This window comes from Giraffa tippelskirchi, chromosome 2, assembly GCF_054371585.1.
Source record: "Giraffa tippelskirchi isolate mGirTip1 chromosome 2, T2T-mGirTip1v1.2.pri, whole genome shotgun sequence".
NCBI classification, from domain to species: domain Eukaryota; kingdom Metazoa; phylum Chordata; class Mammalia; order Artiodactyla; family Giraffidae; genus Giraffa; species Giraffa tippelskirchi.
Genome location: NC_137276.1, coordinates 28,852,510 through 28,874,766, shown reverse-complemented (window position 1 = coordinate 28,874,766; position 22,257 = coordinate 28,852,510). Strand labels below are relative to the sequence as shown.

Here is a 22,257-nt window from a genome sequence, read left to right as displayed (position 1 = left end):
CCGCTGCAGAACTAGGGGAGGGGGTGGGGTGTGCGACGTCGAGGGGGCGGGGAGAGGGGGCGGAGGAGCTGATCTCCGAGTGCAAGTCCGTGGGCTCTGTCAGAGATTCTCAAGTCGGAGCAGAGGTGGCTGACGGGCCGTTTCCACTGCCTGCTTTTTTGGACAGGAGTCACGGCTGCTCTGAGGGGCATAGTCCCGGACACTAGGTGAGCCGCTCTGGGCCCCAGGGCATCACCCCTGGCAACACACACACACTCCTCCGCCCTACACCCTTTCCACCCTTGTTAACAACTCCTTTTCCTGGGACCATCCGTCCGCATCCTCCTCCGGGGCAGGAAGCTTCAGAGTTGGATGGGTGGTGGTGGTGGTGCCTGTGTGTGCTTGAGCTTTACCACTCCCTCCTCTCACTTCTCCCCAACCCTCAAGAACAGCCCAATCAATTACCACCCAGCATAACTGATGTCCCATTCAGGGTAACTTTGCCTCCGTGTCTAGGGTCTACTTGATTCCGAGGTAGCAGGGGAGGGGGCAGTGCTAGGGTTCAAGTTGGTAAGAGGAACAGGGAGGTTGCTTCTGACCTTCCTGACCTGGCTTTCCTTCCCGGCAGGGTGCCACTCACGCGCTGATGCCCCGAGTGCTCTCAGGGCTTCCAGCTAATCATGCCACCGCCGCCCGCCGCTGCCTTGGCGCTGCCCCTGCTGCTGCTGCTGTTACTGCTGGTGGTGCGGACGCCGCCTCCGACTGGCGCGAGGCCATCCCCAGGTCCTGATTACCTGCGGCGCGGCTGGCTGCGGCTGCTGGCGGAGGGCGAGGGCTGCGCTCCCTGCCGGCCAGAAGAGTGCGCCGCGCCGCGGGGCTGCCTGGCCGGCCGGGTGCGCGACGCGTGCGGCTGCTGTTGGGAATGCGCCAACCTCGAGGGCCAGCTCTGCGACCTGGACCCCAGCGCCCATTTCTACGGGCGCTGCGGCGAGCAGCTTGAGTGCCGGTTGGACGCAGGTGGCGACCTGAGTCGCGGAGAGGTGCCCGAGCCGTTGTGTGTCTGCCGCTCGGAGCGCCCGCTCTGCGGTTCCGACGGCCGCACCTACGCCCAGATCTGCCGCCTGCAGGAGGCGGCCCGTGCTCGGCCGGACGCCAACCTCACCGTGGCGCACCCCGGGCCCTGCGAATCGGGTACGCACGGCCCAGGGCCCCGACCCCCGGCACTTGGGGCTCCTCGTGGCATTGCCCCTGGGCCCTGGACGGCGTGGATGTCTGGCCAGCGGAGTGAAAAAGATGAGGGCAGGAAGGCCTCAAGTCCATTATGAGTTTACTCTAGGGGTTGGTCCGCGGAGGCCGCCGCCTGAAGGTGGGGGTCCGGAGCTTTGTCAGCAAGCGGCATGCGCTGGGGTGCGTGCAAGCTCCAGAGCCGGCTGGCAGAGACCAACCCTCTGAGAGAGCAGGCATATAGTTAACGCTTGGCCTCAACTTTGAGCGAGTGAAGGGAGACTCTCAGACTGCCCAGACCTCTGGAATCCAGGCAGGGAGACGGGTTCCTGTGAGACGCAATCAAGTTTCAATTGAGCAGCTTCCTAAAGCCAGTGCTTAGTTAACCTAGGCTCCGAGCCTCTTGTTTAGGGATTAGTGGAGAAGGGGGGGCTCTCCCAGCTTCTCCTCCCCCATCCCAGGGGGCTGAGGGCCATTCAAGCCTCAAGTTTTCTTTGGCTGCTTTAGTAACCTTCACTTCCTGAGCCCCTTTGAGGGGTCTGGTTTGGCTGGGGCTGCTGGGAAAACAAACGCTCTGCGGGAGCTTCCCCCCACAACTACAGGCTTTCTGCCTGCTACCCAGATTGGTTTCAGTGTCTTTGCTTTTGCCAAGTGGCTGCCCCACCTCCCCAAGGTGGGGTGGAGAAAGGGCTGCTTCTCTCGCCTTTGGCAGCTGGCACCTGGTAGGAGAAGGGGAAGGATGTGGGGGAGGGAGGTGTTGGTTATGAACACATTAGGATAGGGGCCTGAAGGGTAGAATGAGGACAGGGGAGCAATCAGGGACAGCCTGTGGCTGCCAAGCTTAGGTGTGAGTCTCTGTGCTTGTTCATGCATCCTGTCTGCCTGTCCATTTCCATCTCCGCGTTCCTACTGTTGTGTGTATCTGCAGCTACATTTGTATGTACTACCTGTGTGTACCTGTCATGTTTATGCATGTGTATTTACCTCAGCATATATTGTGTTCCTTCACAAACAGATTCAAAATAGTTTGTTATATGGGGTCCTTGCTGGGCTGGGTGTGCCATTCTATTCTCAGGCCTCCCATCTCTACCTCCAGCACCCCAGATCCTGTTGCACCCATATGACGTTTGGAATGTGACAGGGCAGGATGTGATCTTTGGCTGTGAAGTGTTTGCCTACCCCATGGCCTCCATAGAGTGGAGAAAGGACGGCTTGGACATTCAGCTGCCAGGGGATGACCCCCACATCTCGGTGCAGGTAGGGGCAGGGAGCAGAGGCCTCCCCAGGGCAGCCCAGGGTCCTCCTAGAAGAATACTGTTGACTCCTCCTGGCTCCAGTTTAGGGGTGGACCGCAGAGGTTTGAGGTGACAGGCTGGCTGCAGATCCAGGCTGTGCGTCCCAGCGATGAGGGCACCTACCGCTGCCTGGCCCGCAATGCCCTAGGCCAGGTTGAGGCCCCAGCTAGCCTGACAGTCCTCACACCAGGTAAGGGAAAGCTCTGAGATCTGGGGGCTGGGGGAAGGTGGTGGATTCAGGCCCTTGACTGTGTGTCCAGGTATGATGTGCATGTGGGTACACACACAAGCATGGCTTTCCCACAGACTGGGATATGTGGGCACTGACAGCACCTCTCTTCTGTTCTCTCCCCTTTGTCCATATGTGTTTGCAGACCAGCTGAACTCCACAGGCATCCCCCAGCTCTCATCCCTGCACCTGGCTCCTGAGGAGGAGGCTGAGAGTGAAGAGGGCGAAGATTACTACTAGGTGCAGAGCTGCGGCCCGTGGGGGTGGGTGAGTGGGGGTAGTTTTCATTCCTGCTCTTGAAAAGATCTGGAAAGGCGGAGCAGGGCCCCTTCACAGATTGATTTAATGCCTTTAGTGGGAGAGATGTGATGGTGATGGGAGAGACAAAAATTGGAGGAGGGTAAGAAGAGAGCCAGAGACTAGGGGAGGTGGGATGCAAAGGGGCCCATGCAGGAGATGCTCTGGTCAGGACAGTCTCTTGTGTGGACCAACTAGGCAGAACGTAACAGTTGCCTGCTGGTCTGTAGGCTAGGTGGGTGGGTGGGTGGGTGGGTGGCTGGCTGGCAGGCTGGGTGGGTGGGGAGGAGCAGAGCTGAGACAAAGGCATGCAAACACCAGGATCCTCCACTTCTTTTTAGCAGCCCTGCCTCCAACCCTGCTCAACCAGTCTTCTGACTGCTCTTCTGCATAGATCCTGCTCTTATTTTCCTAGAGCTCAATCTTTACCTAATCTCAGTTTACCCTTCCTCAAAACTCACCTTCTAGAAAATTTCCCTCTCATAAATCCCAGTTCACTTACTAAGTGCAGTCCTCTTTGTCCAGCAGAGCCTGATAGAGCATAGTTTATTTAGCTCAGTGCAGTAAGATGGGCATTTGGTCTTGTTTAATTTTTCTGTCATTCTAGAAACTCCGTGAGGGCAGCACCATATCTTATACCACTTTGTACTGGACAGTGCCTAACACAGGACTAGGCACAGTAGGCATACAATAAAGACTTATGAAACAAACTGAGCCACACAGATGGTTCATGCAGATTTGCACACAGAGACCATATTTCTCTAGGAGGCCTTCCAGGGTACTAGGAATCTGGCTTCCAGAAGTTGTAGGTCCTGCTCTCTAAGCACGTGCCTGCCAGATGTAGAGGAAGCTTGAGCTGCACACCCCCTCATCCTCCTCCACCGGCCAGAAGGCTGGACCATCAGATTGGGAAGGAGGGTATCCTCCCAGTCTGCACTCCACTGGGGCTGATCTAGAGACAGATTGCCTGTGCCTCTGTCCCCTCCCCAGGCAGAGTGGGGAACCAGATCTATGTGGGTACGACCAAGTATGAAAGCATAAATTGGATGGAGGAGGGGAGAAGTTTGGTTACATGTATGAGCCGCACCCTAGGATTTCCCTACGAATCCGCCCATTTTCCAGCTGAACTCGGACAAAGTCATGTTAAGTCTGTTTTCTCATCTGCCCCAACTGACATGACCTCTCTCTGGAGGTCCTTCACAGAGCCCTACTCTTTCGCTCCCGAAAGCTCTCTTCACACTTTCCTTACCTAGCCTAGGGACACTGGTGAGGCGCAGTGTTTATTGACTGGTTGAAGGAGAAAATGAAAGCTTAAGTTCGAGAGGCCAAGACCCTGTGTGTGGATATCAAGGGCCTCCTACGCGCCTGGGCTCCGCCCAAAGCCTGTCGCCACAACAGAAGAAGTAGTGGTTGGCTCGGTGTCTGAGCTTGTCCTCTGAGGCCCCACGCAGGGAGGCCGGCCTCTTGGGAGGGGTGTGGCCCAGACCCCAACCCAAGGGCTTGGCCGCACCTCCCGTGGAACCTCATTGCTGAGTCCTGGCTGGAGTCCGGCGTTTCCTGGAGCTGTGCTCAACAGCTCGAGCGGGTTGAATGCATACTTGGGGCGAATTCTAAGTCGACAGCGAAAGCAGGAATAGGGATGTGAGCGGTGTGGCGGCGACTAGGGGGAGGAGCAGGCCATTAAGAGTCTGGACCAGAAGGAGGTCTGCTCTGTGCTGGAAGAGGGAACGGGGGTCTGGGTCCCGGGGATCCGCCTGGGAATCCGCCCCTGACTTGTTCTTCGCCGCGACTCCGGGCCAGCTGGGCTCAAAGACGCCCCCTGGCGGGCCCATCAATCCTACTGTACCCGCTTGGAGAGCAGAGGCACTACTAGATCCTAGAGGGTCACACGCGTCCCCAGAACCTGTACTCCCCGATCGGTTTTGCAGACTTTACAGGATTTGCAGGTGCAGCCTCCTTCTAGCCTCAGTTTTCCCCTCCGCGGCGCTGCAGGTTCAGGCCCCACAGCCTTGACTAGGAGGAACCCCTGCTGCCTCCCCCCGCAACCCCCCACTCCAGCCTCTGCTCCAGAGGACCGGCTTTAATAACGTCGCTGGAAAGTGACACGCGATTTATTATTAAAGTAATGCGGGGACAGGAAAGGTTTAATAAACGCGCTGCAATGCCGAGGATTATTCTCCGCAAATAAATGAGAGTGCGGGAGGCGTTTTAATAAATAATTTCCCGCGCTCCCGGGGGAGAAGAGGGAAGGGGGAGGGGGAAGGGGAAGCCGAGCTGCTGCCAGAACTGCTGGCTTCGCTTCCCCACGGGTTTCCAAGCCTTTCTCGCGGCTTCCGTCCTAGATTGCTCACACCCGACATGTGAGGTTCCAGGAGAGCTGACTCGCAGTGGTCTAGGTCTGAGGCGGGAGAGGCTCTGTCCCCTCCTTCCCCCTCCCCCCCATCCCTGGGATTTTAAGTACTTTGCCTAAGATGTGGAATGCACTTCTTTCCAGCCCTCAACCAGAGGTCTGGAGTCAAGACTGGACCAGAGCAGGAAGGGTTAAACGGAGACCCGCCCCTCCCTCGCTGAGGGTGCTAAGTCTCAGGGCCTGGCCACTGCTTTCCCGGCTTTCGGCTGACCCGGGCAGGGCGTCCACAAAGGATGTGGGAGTAACCTGTGGAAGGGGGTTGTGTGTACAGGTGTGTAGGTGCTACACGTGTTCAAATGACAGACCATTTGGGGAATAGGGCCACTGAAACCAGTTGCTGGTTGTTAGCTCGAAGGCTTCACGGAAGTGCCCTTGAGCCGAGGAGTCCAGGTGAAGCCCAGCTCTTAGGTCTTTGGTGAACGTGTGTGTGTGTGTGTGTGTGTGTGTGTACGTACTAGAGCAGAACTGGAGCCCCAAGGGGGAATCTACTTCTCCAACAGAAGCCTGGAGGCCCGAGAGGATGAATCTGACTTCAAAGGGGGCCGAGACTGCAGACCTTGGATACCAAGGACAAGTCCTAGGCGTTGGTAGGTAGGGGACACCTGCTCGGCAAGTTCTGTGCCTCTTGGAGAGACATCTCTGGCGACACCTCTGGCAACCCGGCTAGGGCGGGGGACGACGACGGGTACAGGAAGTTGTGAAAGAGTGCCATCTGGTGGTTATTTCTGGTTGTGGCAGCCAAACCTGGGTCTAGGGTCTTGAGACAGTTAAGTCGGAAAAATTTGAGTAAAAAGGTGCTTGGATTTGTGTTTATATATGTATGTGAAGGTGCACATGTATATGTGGTATATATATGATATCTATAATATGTTTGTAGTAGTTATGTGTGTATATGTGTGTCTACATGCACTGTATACATATTATATACACATATATGTATATAAGGGCTTCCTTTTGTGGCTCAGCTGGTAAAGAATCCACCTGGAGTGTGGGAGACATGGGTTCAATCCCTGGGTTGGGAAGGTCCCCTGGAGAAGGAAAAGGCTACCCACTCCAGTATTCTGGCCTGGAGAATTCCATGGACTGTATAGTCCATGGGGTTGCAAAGAGTCAGACACGACTCAGCAAGTTTCATTTTCATACTTTCATATGTGTGTACATCACAGTATGTTATGTATGTACATTATATAAAGACATATATATGTATGTAGATAACCATGTAGGTGCATATATGTATATCTGTATATAAGCACTGTATATATGGATGTGCTGTTATATGTGTTTTTGTTGTTTTTTAGTTGCTGAGTCATGTCTGACTCTTTTTGTGACCCCATAGACTGTAGCCTGCCAGGCTCCTCCGTCCATGGGATTTTCCAGGCAAGAGTACTGGAGTGGGGTGCCATTGCCTTCTCCAGTGTGAGGAATAGACAGGCTTAAATACTCTGGTGGACTTGGAGATTCGCTGTTTTTTTGCTTAAACATTCAGGTCCCATTGCCTAGGACTCTTAAGTATGTAGGCAGTTGAAGACAAAGGGAAAGAGGCTGGAGACATAGACTGATAACCTTCTAGGATAAGTTTTGGATATTTCCTCTGAATGACTAGGTTCTTTTAAACAGGGAACAGCTATGTAAGTTCACTTAGAGTGATGGAATGTCAATGAAGATCAAGTCTCACCTCTACTCAAAGCAGAGTAACTTAGGAGGAAGGATAATGGGTTGGGGGGGTGGGTGGGAATGGAGTCTGAGAGACTGGAGGTAGGAATAGGTTCTTGGAGGACAGTGGTAGTGGCATTTAGAGACTAGAAGGAATCTGATCTGGGAGGTAGTGATAGGAGCTCTGGGACTCAGTTGTAGATAATGGGGGTGGTTTGAGAACCCTTGAGGAGGGATGAGCTGGTGGACAGAGATGGGGTCTGAGGGGAGTAAGGAGGTCAGGATAAGGGATGGGCTTGGGAAAGGGTACAGAAGCAGAGACTCTGGTGGCAGGGAAAACCAGTCTTGGGGTGGAATTTGGAGGCCAACTCTGATGGAGTCATTGTTTCCTTTCTCCCACCCCTTCCTTTTCTATGCAGGAGCCCCTAATATTCTTCTCTAGTCCTCTCTCCTCAAGCTGGGTCCCAGACATGCTGTGGACAGAGGAGAAGAGCTCAGGCTCCAGGACTCTGCCTGCCTTAGGTAACTCCCTGGTGGCTGAAGGAGGCAGAGCTCACAGCACCACTGTCCCACGAAGCTCCATCCCAGCCCTCTGGGCCATTGCCTGCCCCGCTGCCATTACCAGCTTCCAGACTGGGCTCAGCCCAGGGGTTTCAAATACCTGTGACCTGGAAAGGTCACAGAACATCCCCCCACCACACACACATTTCTGAGACTGAACTAGGAAAGGTCCTTCTGAATCATTCCTTCCTTACCTCCTTTTGCTGGATGTTCTCCGGACACAGTCAAGGCTGGAAGTCTTCAGGTGCCATCCTCACTCTTGGTCTGTGGTAACACCTCACGCCTGACCCTTACTTCTCAGCCTCCTGTGCTGGGCTACTTCATCCTAAAGCCAGACTTTATGTCCCTTCATTGCCTTGCCTCCCCTTCTTCAGTGCTTTTCTCCCCAGAGTTGAGATCTTAGGTCCCCAGATTGTGACCCCAGGGACTAAGACACAGGCTGGTTCCTGGCCTGGCTTTATTTTTGGTATTTTCTCTGCCATCTGGGCAACTGAGAACTCTCGAAACAGGGTGAACAGTTGTGAAAATCAGTTTTGGTGACAAGTGCTACCCCACAATCAAGGTTCACCCTGTCTTGATGGGCAGCACCATAGGAGGCAGGATGGACTTGAGGGTACTGAAATGGGGTCATGAGAAGTGAGGGGGTCTTCCAGGATGAGGGTCAAGGGCTCTAGGGACAATTACTTCCTGCTTCCCCTCGGTGCCCTCTTCCCAACCCCAGATCATTAGGGCAGGGCTGGAGAAGGCCCCATAGGTCTTCTGGATGCAGCTGGCTCTCACAGGGGCCCAAATTCTAACTCTGGCTTCCCTGCTTCCCATGCCCCTCCCCTGGTACCAGAAGGGGTTAAATTCTGGGGGCAGTAGTGGGGATCTCTAGTGGAAGTGGTTTCTGAAGGGTAATGATGATATTGTTTCTTAGCCTTTGGGCTAAGATCAAGTGAAGGGTAATTATTGGTCTTTGGAACAGAACTGGGGCTCTGTGGGCAAGGACAGGCTGGCAAGGGAACATGAGGTGTGTGGTACTGCTTTTTAAGTACATACCTTGGACAAGTTTCTAAGCTTCCCTTCTTCCCAGTCTTCTGCAAAATACTGATAAAATGTCCCCTATAAGTGCTGTGATGAGATTAGAGATCTTGTAAGTAATATCTGAAACACAATAAGCGTGTGTGTGTGTTAGTTGCTCAGTCGTGTCTGACTCTTTGCAACCCAATGGACTGTAGCCTACCAGGCTCCTCAGTCCATAGGATTTTCCAGGCAAGTGTACTGGAGTGGGTTGCCATTTCCTTCTCCAGGGGATCTTCCCGACCCAGGGATTGAACCCAGGTCTCCCACATTGCAGGCAGTCGCTTTACCGTCTGAGCCACAAGGGAAGCTGTGAAACACAATAGGTATTCAACAAATGGTCAATTTTACTATCACTTTTTCTGGGTGGAGGAGTTGCATGGAGATGGGGCAAAGTACCTAATACAGAGATCCCTGCTGAGGTGTGTGGGTAATCACAGTCTGCTCATAGGAGGCCTGAGGAATTTGGTCTTAGGAGGAGGGGAAGGGCTATGACAAGGTGGGGATGGGTAGGGACTGGGCTTCCAGAGAGCTTGGCAGCTTTCACCCTCACCCCCACCCCCTCAGGGACCCCCTTTCAGAACCCAGGGCTCTATCTCCGTGCTTGGAGGGAGGGGCGCCCTGGAAACTCACTTCCATCCATCTCTTTTATCTGGGTTGCTGAAGGGCTGGAGCTCCAATGGGGCCTCTGATGGGGAACAGATACAGACCAGGCGGAAGCAGCCAGAACAGTGCTGAGTTGGAGCTGAGGACCAGGCCAGGGGGTCAGTGAAGACAGATAAAGCTCAGAGCAGCTGGGGACTCAGGAGACCTGTGGGGAGGGGCAGCAGGGGCTGAGGGCAGGCTATGTCCTGTCCTGGGAGGAGGCAAGGTCCGGAAGCTTCTGACGGGGGCGATGTCCATCAAGGACTTTAGATGGCCAGTGGAGGCCTTTAATGACTCTTTGGGAGGAGGGAAGGGACCGCGAGCCCCCTGCCCTAGATGTGGCTGCAGGAAAGCCAGGGTGCCTGTCCAGGATGAGGGTCAGTCCTGGAAGAAACAGCCTGGGAACAGGGTCCAGGCCAGAGGCAGGACTTCTGGGGGCTGTCTTCCCCTTAAGGCGAAGATGGGGAAAAGGTTAGTAAGCAATCCTGTGATTTTAGTTCCTGTTTTAATTAACTTTGAAGGGCTTGGGGCCTCCCTGAACACCAGGGAAAGGAGCAGAGTAGACGTTTATTTTCCTCCTTTCCCTTTTAAAGACAATTTTATTAAATCACTTTGTTTTCATTCTAGCTTGAACATGGGCCATTTAAATGGAAAAGTAATTATTTTACCTCGTTTGCTTATGGTGAGAGGAGAGTCAGGAAAGGGAGGGATGCCGGTAAGAGGAAGAGGTTGGCAGCTTCGGGCTGGCACACGTGTGCGTGAGCACACAAATGCCCTACAGACAGGCCTGCACAATCAGGCTCATACTCACAGCAGCCTCAATCACCACACGAAGCCCCTCACACTGACACACATTGTGTACCCACAAAGACATGCCTTGCCCACACACCCTCCCGAATGTAGGCACTTCAGTACTTGCAAGCTTAGAGCATCCACCCTCCTGAAGATAAACTCCTTTACCACTGCCATAGCTACAGGCGAACGTTCTCTCTCCTACACAAACACTCCCGACACATCAGGCTCACAGCACAGGCCCCCTCACACCTCACAGGTACCCCCACATACCCCTTCCAAGCATCAGGGGGTATGCACGCATGTGCACACACACACACACCCAACATATTTAGACCTTTTCAAGACAGTTGAGTTGTATCATCATCAGTACATACAGATTGAGACACACAATTCTCCTCAAACACACAAGTCTGGGATTTCCCTGGTGTCCTAGTCCTGCCAGCCTTGTGAGGCCAAAACAAACAGAAATCGAAGAGACAAGTGCACCTCGACAAGGACACCTGGCAACAAAGCTGGGGGTGAGGTGGGATTCTGTCATGGAGAAAGAGGGCCCCCAAATCGACCTACCCGCTAGGGGACTCCATGTGCCCCTTTCTCTGTACCTGTAACATTCTTGGACTGATCTCTCCATCTCTGCTGACCTTGATTCTGCAGCCTCTGGGACATTTCCCCCTGCCTCTCACCCGTTCCCCACCCCAGGCGTGGGAGAAGGCCAACAGGTCTCTTGGGCTCAGCTGCCCTGGCCAGGACTGGGTTCTAACTCAGGCTTCCCCATCTCCTGCCTCCCTCCCCTGCTGTGTGGACTGGCGTCAGAGGGGTTAAAACTTGGGTAGCGCACCCCCCCCCACCCCTGGCTGATACTTCGAGGCCGAGGGCCGGGTTTGCGGGAGGGAGCCGGAGCCGGAGCCGTACCTGTACTTTGTCTTCATCTGTCACCGCTTCTGACAGTCAGATACATCTTGGGGGGGGGGTGTGGGGGGCGGGGGAGCAATAATTAACCTCTCCTGCCTCATACTCAAACGCGGCTGCCTGCCTGCATGGCCGGCAGGCGGCAAAAATGACTGCAGGGTCTGCAAAGTGAAGAAAGGGGGAGCGAGGAGGAGAGGAGGAGGCAAAGGGAGAGCGCAGGAGAAGCTGGAGAAGTGCGCTGAGAGGAGGGACCCCGAGGTTTTTATTGCACTGGCATTCTCTTTTCTGCACCCTTCTCTCCACTCGCTTCCTGGGGAACTGCGGGAAGTTGGGAGAAGTGATCAGAGGGAGGGGAGAGGGAGAAAGCCACGTGCGCTCACCTCTTCTGGCTGGGGAGTTCAGGCCCCTCTTGAAGGCCTTGGGGCTGATTTGGGAGCACAGTGGTGTGAGGGGGAGTCCTTCATATACTAGTGTTGCACAGGGACAAGGAGGAGGAAGAGAGTGTTGAGTGGTGTGGAGGGGGCAGAGGATGCCATGCTGGTTTTTCTCATTTGTGGCAGGTGACTCATGCTTGTGTTAAGGATGAATTCTTCTTCCAATCAGTGAACAGGGATCAGTCTCATAGGGGCTACCATTGAAAAGGACTCCAGATTTGGAGTGGGAGATAGAGGATGCTTCTATAAAGTCAAGTAAGGCCGTGAGGGTGGGGATGGGGGTGTGGATGGAGGTGGCTGGACTCAGAGCTTGTACAGGAAGAAGACAAATTTGGGCTGGGTCCTTGGATGGAGCAGGTGGGACTCAGGGTCAGGCAAGAATCACCTGCAGCCAAGGAGGCGAACGTGACTACAGCATTCCCAGCAGCCAGACTGCCAAGCGCTGGGGTTTGTCCAGGGAGTAGAGAGGAGATAGGAAGGAGAGGTGTTGTTGTCACTGCTGGGCTCCCGGGGGTGGGGTGCAGAGGGAAAGGGTCCTGCCTGTCCCCTGGGCAGCCTGAAGGCCAAGAGATTCTAGCTTTCTCTACTCTTTGAGAAGGTGTTACTCAAATCTGTCATCTGCAGTGTCTGAGAAGCAGGACCTTTGCTCTAAGGTTCCTGACTGAGTCGTGGGCACAGTGTTGTTCATGAGTCAGAATCCCTGGTTCTCACCCTGTTTCTGCCACTAGCTAGCTGTGTGACAGAAGATAAGTCATTTAACCTCTCTGGACCTCAGCTTTCTCCTTTATAAAGTGGCAGGGGTGGGGAGTTGAGGGGGGACTGACGAGAGAAACTCTATAGACATTGTCAAGACTCATGTCCTGTAATCTAGTAAGATCTGAGGAACCTTAGCAGGCTCAGCTGTGCCCCCACCACCCCTCACATGTGCTGTGGACCCCTCCCACCCCAGAGCAGCACAGACACAGCCCCAAAGTGCATTTCTCTCTCTCTCTCTCACACACACAAACACACATACACAGCCTCCTTGCCCCTTGTACTGTGCATCCCTGGACTTCCAATCATCTGTGAAATGTGCTGTGGTTGGGAAGGAGCCCAGGGCCAGGGCACCCCAACAGAAAAGCTGACTCTATGCATTTCTGTTAAAAGAAAAATGGAAATGCCTTAGCAGAGAGTGGAGAGTGGAGCACAGAGGCAGAAAGCTAGCTCCGGAAAGGACTTGCAAGTGGGGAGAGGGATCGCTGAGAGAGGGAAGAGAGCCCTGGAGAGGTGAGGAGAGAGAAAGAAGCAGAAGCCCCGGCTCAGCTGCAGAGGACTCACGCTGAGAGTGTGGAGTGAGATGCTGACAGCCCTGTCAGGAAATCACCTCAAGCGTCCCACACCCTGGTCTGCCAGGCTCTATCTCCCCAGAGGAGGAACCCCAGTGAGTCACGCTGCTGTCTGTCCCCTTGATTCCCCTCCCCTCCCCTCTAAACACACAGCCCTGCTCCAAAAGAGAGAATTCATTTCTGGGTATTATTTTTTTCACCTGAAGAAACGATGTACATTTTGACAGCACCAGGGGAGAGGAGAGAAGCAGGAAGAAGTCAAGACTGCCTGGTTGGGGTCACCTAGGATGGCTCTGTGTTACCCAGAACAATATGGTGCCTAGGGTGGAGCTGGTCTCCTAGGCAAGTGTGGCGTTTAAGAAAGAAGTGGGCTTTTCTCTAACAGCATGGAGTCCGGAGCAGGGGCCCTGGAACAAATCTAGGCTCTTGCATAGGCTCAGCCCTGGTGAAGGAGAGGCTTGGAGTTTGGAAAGAATGGTTCAAGCAGCCTAATTTGTGGAGTGGAGAGGCTATCTCAGCCTTGGAGGTCAGAAATGAGTTCCAGTCATTTTGGGAATATTCCAGGCTTTCTTCTCTAGCCCTGCTTCCTTTCTCCCAGGTCCCCTTCTGTGGGAATAGGTCTCAAATTCCAGCCCCAACCCCTACTTCCCCTACTCATCACCTTCATAACTCCCTAGTCTGTTTTTCAAGAATTCTTTTTATTGTTCTTTACTTTTAAAATATAGTACATGAATATATGCTTATGAAAATTTCGAACAATCCAGAAATGTGTAGAGCAGGAAGCAAAAGCCCCTCTTTCCTCCTTCCCACTAATTCTACTCTCTTCTCCATAAGTTACTGGGGTTAACAATATGGTATGTATTCTTCTAGGTCTTTTACATATTCACTACACACAAACACACACAAATTAGATTTTAAAACGATTATTGTATTGATTTATGTCATACTACTATTTTACTGTTTGCTCATTTCACTATAAAAATGTCAGACATATTAGCCAGGTCAGCACATAAGGATATATCTTGATCCATATAGGTATATTTCACATGGTACTCCATAATAGATTTAACCAATTCCTTAGTGCTGGGCTTTTATGCGGTTTTGAAGTTTTTGCTCTTACAAACAACGCCACAGTAAACCTCTATAAACCTATGTCATTTTGCACAAGAATGAGCATATCTGAGATTCAGATTTCTTAAAGTGACACTATTGAGTCAAGAGATATGTAGTGTATGTATATCTAACCCTGACTTTCTCTTTGAAGCTTGAAACCCACATTTCCAAGCAAGAGTCCACAGATGCTTGAAAGACAGGCCTGCTGAGTATTTGGCAAATACTCAGGCGAATGAGACAATCAGACGAATGTCTCCCAACACTTCAAATGCAGAAAGTCCAATCCCAAACTCCTGATCCCCTCCTCTTCCATCCTGCTCCCCACCTCCCAGCCTCCTTGCTTTGGTCAGCATCGCCCTACACATGCTATTGCCCAAGCCCCACACCTTGGATCATCTTTACCAAGGTGTCTGTGTCTCCAGATTTGCTCAGAATTGTCCAGTATATGTGTACTGCCCTGGTAAAATGATTGATAGTACCTCTTTGTACTCAAAACTGTTCTGGATTGGGCAATAAATTAAATCACCACTCTATTCCTCTTTGGGCTTCCCTTGTGGCTCAGCTGGTAAAGAATCCGCCTGCAGTGCAGGAGATCTGGGTTCAGTCTCTGGGTTGGGAGGATCCCCTGGAGAAGGGAAAGGCTACCCACTCCAGTATTCTGGCCTGGAGAATTTCATGGACTCTATAGTACATGGGATCTCAAAGAGTCGGACATGACTGAGCAACTTTCACTTTCATTCCTCTTCATATCTGATTCCTATTCAATCCATCACCAACTCCCACCAACTCTCCCTTCATTCCTCTTTCTATTGCATGGCTCTGGATCCCATAATCAGTCTTGAATAAAAACAGCCTCCTAACTAGCTTCCTCACTCTCCATCTCTCTTCCCTTCAACCCATCCTTTCACTCCATTGACCATCATGTATTTTTAGGCCACTTCTTGTATCACAGAACTCTCTTGCTTCCCATTGCCTACAAGACTGAATCCACTCAAGATCCATCATCACACTATAGTCCACCAGAACAGGTATCTCCCATCTCCATAGTTCAGGAATCTGTATCACCTTATCTGGAGGAGGAGCAGGAATCAGGCACTGGAAAAATCATTCCATACCCCCACAAAATGATGAAGAGAAAGACTCCTTGTGGTTGGGATGAAGCCTAGAAGGTGACTTGGTGTCTCTCTGAATTCAGATCTGGGGTTGTCCAAAGAGAGAAGCCCCCTTGGGCTTCTGTCCCTTTCTGCTCATCTGCTTTGTCCCCTGGTGCCTCAAAAACTCCAGCCAGTTTCTCCTCCATCTCTTGTTCCAGGGCTGGAGTCTTCAGGGACATCTTTTCATGTTTGGCTCTTATCCAGCTGCCACCTGCTTACTGCACTCCATGCCACCTCTGAGCAGTGTCATCTGTGATCAGAGATCATGGGAACTTCCAGTCCTTGAGTGAGAGTGAGAGTGGTGATGTATATATGTAGTGTTGTTAGAATACATCCTCAAGCCACTTTAAACCCCACGGTGGGGAGAGGACTCTCAGGAACCTTCAGGGCACGCCCGGTTGGAACTCCCTATTCCTCCCCCACTATGTTAACTCCCTCCCACCTGAGCCTTTGGGATAAACCTCTGGAGTGCCTAACCAAACTTCAGGGCACCTGCAGCCTCCCCACTCCCTTTCCTGGCATCCCTCCCCTCACTCAGATGTTGCCAAATGGATAGTGAGCTTGGATGGGTCCTGGTGGCCGAACTCCAAGCAGAGGGGGAGGCATCCTGGCTCTCTGCCAGCATTCCGTCTGCAGTAATTTGGCAGGAAAGCACCAGCTGCATATATCTGCACATCTGTTTATGCCTCTGGCTTGTTATTTATTCTCTGCCTTTCATGGGCAGCGGAGCCAGAGCACACCTCAAGTCTTCCCAAGTTAGATTAACCAAGAAAGAAGGCTGGGACATTCAGTCACGACAATTGCTGATGTTCATTGAAGGGTATGCCTTCTCCAGCAGCTGCTGCCACTTTTCATAGAGACACAGAGGAGAGGAGCAGAGAGGAAGGGAGGGGGAGGGAAAGGGTGGAAGGAGAAGAGAGGGGAAAGCTGTGGAGTTAGAGCCTTAGTCATGCTGGAGTACTTAAATCAGGTGGGCTGATCCCTGACTGCACTGGGGAGAGGGAGAGTTGGCCATTCTTTCAAACACAATCTCTCCTCTTCCTTCCTGCTAGACACCAGACTTCAGTGTGTGTGTGTGTTCTTGGATGGTGTGGCTGAGAATCAATCATGGGGATAAGGTCTTTAATAGAGGTTAGGTAGGATGGGCTTCTTGAAGTACTTAAATAAGGCAAAGACCTGGTGGTGGAGAACCACAAGCCAGGCTCGGTCCCTGGGATTAATAAGGAGAAGGAGTGAGAAGAGGAGGATGAAGAGGAAGAGAAGAACAAATAAGAGAAAGGGGAGGAGAAGGAGAGGGAAAGAGAATGTTAAAGAATGGAGAAACATGATTGTGCAGGGAAGAAAGAGAAGTGAGTGGAGGGACCTGGAATTTTGGAGAACTTGCAATGGCTGGGGTGCTATCCTTGGTCCTGACCAATAAAGGACCCAGGAATTGCCCAGAGTCTGTGTCCTGGATGGGGCTCCAAACTCCCTACTCTTTCTTTTGAAGGCAATTGGATAATTCTGGAGTAAGGACAAAGAGCTTGAGCCTCACGTGGTGAGAACTGAATCCATAGGTCTGACTTCTCCCCCTCTAACACCTTCTGCCTCTCCTGCCTTTACCCCAAACAACTCCCTGTGCAGTCAGTGCTCCTTGCAGGGACAGATAGATGTGGACTCAGAGAATCCTGGGTAGGACTCGTGAGTAAGGATGCAGGCACCTGAACCCCAGGGGGACCCCTGGCATAAGTGAGGGAAAGTGGGTGTGCCCTGGGGGAAAGGAGTGCTGGCCTGGTCAGATTAAAAGCAACTAGACCTTACCAAATGAAGAAAATGGCAACACACTCCAGTATTCTTGCCTGGAGAATCCCAGGAATGGGGGAGCCTAGTGGGCTGCAGTCTATAAGGTCACACAGAGTTGGACACGACTGAAGTGACTTAGCAGCAGTAGCAGCAGCAGATCTTGCCAAAGGTCTAGACAGACAATTTGCTTTCACTTTCTTTCCTGCTGCTTTGCAGAACTCAAACACCAACATCATTCCTCCCCTCTTTCAAAAATTATATGTAACGAGCTGTTCATAAGCAGGCCTTGCACAGATGGGGGTTTAATCAGTTAGAGTCTAAGCACATGGGCATTCCAACCTAATCTAATTCCCATCAGTTCATTAGGGGAGATATTCATCACCCATAGATTACAGTGGGGCCAAAACTCTGAATGGATTCTAAAGAGCTGTCAGTGGAGCAGTAACTGAAGCAGCCAAGACCGGAGGCCAGACTGTGTGGAGGGTGCCTGTCAGCCCCTGACTGTGTTCTGAGACCCCTGGTCCTTACCAGACTATGACATTGTTTTTTTTTTTTTTTTTTTTTTTAAGAATCGCTGTGTATTAACCTTGGGGCCAGACTCTGGAGGGGAAAACAGAAGAGAAATGTCAACTGCCCTTGGGAGTCCCTGTTTAGAGGGGAGATACATGGTCCCCTGTGTCTAGGGAACCTCCAGTCTGATGGGAGGGACATGGCTCCCACCCCTGTGGACTGCTTTCTGAGCTCTCTGAAGAGTGCTAACTTGTAAGTGGTCACGCATTTTTGTCCTAAAATCTCTAGCAAGAGGTAAGAAATTGCCACCTCATGAAGGCCCAGGTAGGAACACAACTTCTACCACTTCCTGGAACAAATCAGAAACAGAAGTTGGGAATACAAGGCAGGGTACAGACTACAGACCAAGGGACACCATTACTTTTCTTCTGTCATGAGGGGCTGGGCAGAGTGAAACAAGGGAGAAGGGATAAGGGCCTTCTCCAAGGTTGACTTCTCCCAAATAGATAAGACCCTCACTGATATTAAGGGATCTTTGCCTCCTGTATTGAAAATCTTAAGCATTTCCCTGTAGTTCCTGCCCACATCCCCATGTGAAGTTTGGGAAGCATGTTTGTTTACCACCTCTGGCTTCCCTAATCCCACCCTCTGCCTACCATTTTTCTCTCATCCTCCCTGGTGGTGGTGGAGGAGGTCTGTCTTAGGTGGTTCGCACTCATCCCAGGGTGTTTCTGACCCAAGGGCAAGGCATTTACAGGGCTAGACTTTGGTCTCAAAGCCTGTAGTGCTTCCTACCACCTTTAGTCCTAGATATGGTCCTGTGGGCTAACGAGAGCTGGTCCTCTGCAAAGTCTGTCTCCTCTGGCTGGGTCCTCTGCCTTCCTGCTCACCTGCCCAGAACAGAAGTATAGGAGAGGGAGAACGTGGGGGATGAGGCCAGCCCTCTTCTAGGGACAAGGAAGAGCTTCTTTGAGGAAGTACACTGAAGCTGAGACCTGAAGGGAAGAAGGAGATATCCAAGTGTGGAGAGGGTAAGGATTCTCATCCTTGTTGGTCCCTTCTGCTCCCTTCACCTCTTATTTACCAGGCTCCTGGGACCCATTCTTGGCTTACCACCCTTCAATACAGTCTCCAAAAGTCATCCTGCCTTACTCACACTCTGTCCAGCATCCAGCCTTTGGAGGTGAACTCTCAACTCTGGGACCACACCAGGACAGTATCCTTCAGGGATTCAGTTGAAAGATTTCAGACCTGGGGGAGGAAGGCTCAGAGGCAGTGGAGTCTAGATCTTTCTCAAAAAGAATGACCAGAGCCTCGAAGATACATAAGTGCTACCACTCTCAGACTCATGTGCTTAGGAAGGAATCAGACAGCGTCAAGAATCTGGGACAAAGGGCCAAGGAGCTGAGGCAGAGAATAAGATTCAGATAAGACATGAAAACTCAGCTTAATCACAGTGATACCTGTGAGTTATAAAGTGGGGGATCCATGAGTACCTTCCCACTTGCACACAGGTATAAGCTAATTGAGACTTAGGACCCTGGACCAGGTCCATGGAGGTCCAGCTTCAAACCTTGTTTTCCCATTTAACAGCTATCACATCTTTGGTCAGCCACTGTTTTGTGTCTGATTCCAGTTTCCCAACCTCTGAAAAGGGGTGTATCACTCAGGTTGAGGATGGATTGTCTGGTGTGATTATGGGGGTTGACATCTTGGGTTCTTACTGCTCTGACACTTTCCTAAGGAGGTGGGCCTGAGAGGGGCAAGCTCAAAATCTGTAGGTCAGACAATCAGGAAGGAAAGATCAGGAACAAGTTGGACCCCTCTCCTCCATCCCAACCACTGACAAGTCTGTTGTCCCCAGACAATAGGGAAGGGAAGATATAGTGATTGTACAGAAAGCAGGTGAGAGTCCAGCTGCTGTTTGCAGTCTCCTCCATCAAGAATAGCTCAGTCCCTTCCAAGGGCTCACCTGATTAGGTCAGGCCCACAAAGGATCTCTCTAGTTTAAAGGCAACTGCTTAGGGACTTTAATTACATCTTCACAATCCCTTTTCAGCAGGACCTAGATTACTCTTTGTTTGAATAACTAGGGGAAGGTGTGTGTTTGCTACCAAATGACAGCAGCCTTCTCTTCCATTCTCATAGCCTAGTTGACACATCAAAAATCCATCACATGGTAAAAATGATTTTTATGAAGATTAACTTTTAGATACTCTTTGGGAAAGTCCCAAACATCTAGGAATCTCAGTATAGGTTAGTCAAACCCACCTAACAAGAATTTATACACCGAGGAGCTGGGGCTCCTCTTCCTAAGCAAAGGGAAGCTAAAGAGGTTCTGTCCTTGGTCAGAAGGAAGGGCAGCTCTTTAAGGGTCCTGGGGTTTGTGGATGTGGTGCAGGGTGGAAAGATGTCAAGATCAACAAGCACTGTGGGGATGCCCTGCCCTGGCTGTTTGGGCCACCAGAGTCAGAATCACAGCAGCAAGTGATGGGAATGTTCTCAGTGACCGGTGGGGCTTCAGCAAGTAATTACCCGGCAGAAGCGAGGAACTGACAGGGTAATTATTAGCTTCTAATTGCAGGGCAAACCCAGGCCGAGATCTTCCTCTCCAAAGCAGAGGGCATTACTATTTGCATAGCAATTAATTACTTTGGGAGCTACGGAATTTAATTACCCACTAGTCCATGGGAGCCAATAATTAAATTACTCTCAGAAACAGGGTATTTATTTCCCAGTTAGGCTGAGCAGGTAGCTTCTACCTTGGGGAGTGAGCCTGGGTGGTGACCCCTGAACCAATGATTGGCACTTGGCCTGAGCAGACGTGAGTGTCCCAAGGAGGGAATGTCCATGCTACAAGACAGACAGATACCTGACACTCACAGAAGCAAGTCCTTGCAGAACACTCAGAGACATGGCATGCTCAGACCCAGGGCTGGCGGTTAGACATGGGGTGACCCATGAAGCTAGGCACACTTGCCCACATAGCATCACCAACACAGTAAAGAGCAGTGCCAAGAGACCATATAGGGCATTTGGAGCTCGTTTTGCCATAACTGTTCAGCCTAACTTGTGTCAAAATATGGGGTTCCCAGAGTGGCTCAGGGGTAAAAAACCCACCTGCCAATGTAGGACCCGCAGGAGATTCGAGTTCGATTCCTGGATCAGGAAGATCCCCTGAAAGAGGAAATGCAACCCACTCCAGTGTCCTTGCCTGGAAAATCCCATGGACAGAGAAGCCTGGCAGGCTACAATCCATGGGGTCATGAAGAGTCAGACATGACTGAGTGACTGAGTAGGCATGCAAGTGTCAAAATATTTTTTAGTACCATGTATTTTGGTCAACAGAATATTTGGGTTCTGAGCCCATCCTGGAGTCTCTTTTCATCCCTGGTTCTTCTCGTGGATAGGGTTGGGTTGGTAGAGGCTCAGGACAGAGTGGGGCTTAGGGAGGGGCTGTGGAGTGGCTGTTTTGAGCACTGTTTGATAATAATTAGTGAAAGTTTAATGTTCCTGCATCAAAATGGCCATGTTGAAGTGTCATATACTTCAACATGAAGAGATCCTTCAGTAGAAAGGGGCTGTTTGGAGCAGAGCTATGCCCCACCCAGCCTTCTCCCTCTTCGGAGAAAGCAAGGCGGGGGCTGGGGCATGGAGGTAAGAAGTTGCTGAGAATAGGAAGCCACCTGAGAAACCAAGAGGTTGGGTAGTGTTGGCCTCCCAGCCCCCACTGCTCTCCCCTAAGTTATCCCCTCCCCACTCTCACTGCTCCCCACTGGCTGCCTGGGAGTTCAGCAACTGCCAGGTAGTTGAGGCAGTGTGGCTTTCTCCTCCACTCTGTCTTCAGAGTGTGGGGTGGTATCTGGCTCCAGCACCAAGGGTTCTAGAGCTAGAGAAGAATGCAGCCCAGTGTTGGTGGGCCAGTCCTTGGGGCTGGTGAACCAGGGGTCTTTGGACATGTCCCACTCTGAGGGAGGATGGGAGGAATAGCACTCACTTTCCTTGCTCTTACCTCCCTTCATCTTGGGCAGATCAAGTGGATCCTGGTTATTCTGTTCTCTTAGCTTCCTCCCTTCCTTTCCTCCAGGTGACATTAAGGAGCCCTGATGTGTGCAGATCTGGAGTCAGGCCACCTCCCTGCCCTGTTGCCTTTGGAGTTCCCAGCTGATAAGAGGTGCCAGCTCCCCAGCCCTTGGAATTCTCTCCCAAAGCCTAGAGTTGAGCCCCTGCCCTCGCCCCTCCAGGCTCACCTCAGGCCTCCCTAGGTGGGACCCCGTAGGCTCTTCTAATGAAGTTCTCTCCGACTCTGTTCGCGGCACCCACCACCCGAGGAAGGAGCGGCGGCCCTCAGCCCAGGCTGCTGACAGCAGCAATCCATCTCCATCACAGTAATGGCGTCCCCATTAATCGGCCATAAACTAATAAAGCAAGCACTTTCCACCCCTCACCCCCCCCAACTTCATTAAGTCTTTAGTACATTAATATGTCTTACTTAGTGTCAGCTAAGCCTCTTTCTCCATTTGGGGTGGAGCATGGTGGGGTGGACGCATTGCCCAGTGGGTGGGTGAACATGACCCCTCCCCTGGCCTGGGTAGAGGGGCTGCTGACTCAGGGCCACCCACTCCCGTCTCCCTCCTCCACCACTGCCCCCTCGGGGTGGGGGTGGGGGATGCCAGAGAGGCAGAGAGGGAAGCAGAGGCAGGAGAAGAGGAAACAGTGGAGAAGTGGAAGAAAGAGGAAAAGAGGAGGCTGGAAGGAAGGAGGAGATGGGATGGGGGAGGAGCTGTACACCTCCAAATTAAATTTGTGATTCAGGCATCAGATGGGCCGACAGCCAGAGATTAATTCGACTGATCGAGTTATAAAGAGCAAGAGGCCTG

General features: G+C 52.0%; 1 protein-coding gene across 1 annotated transcript; it reads left to right on the top strand.

The window, feature by feature from the left end:
• Window positions 1-625: 625 nt before the first annotated feature.
• KAZALD1 (Kazal type serine peptidase inhibitor domain 1) lies at window positions 626-21,824 on the top strand. The gene is given in 6 exon segments (XM_081547964.1): window positions 626-652; window positions 654-1,170; window positions 2,300-2,460; window positions 2,541-2,688; window positions 2,873-2,994; window positions 21,465-21,824. Coding segments are annotated over 5 exon segments (948 nt in total). The 3' UTR covers window positions 2,968-2,994; window positions 21,465-21,824.
• The last annotated feature ends 433 nt before the right edge of the window (window positions 21,825-22,257 follow it).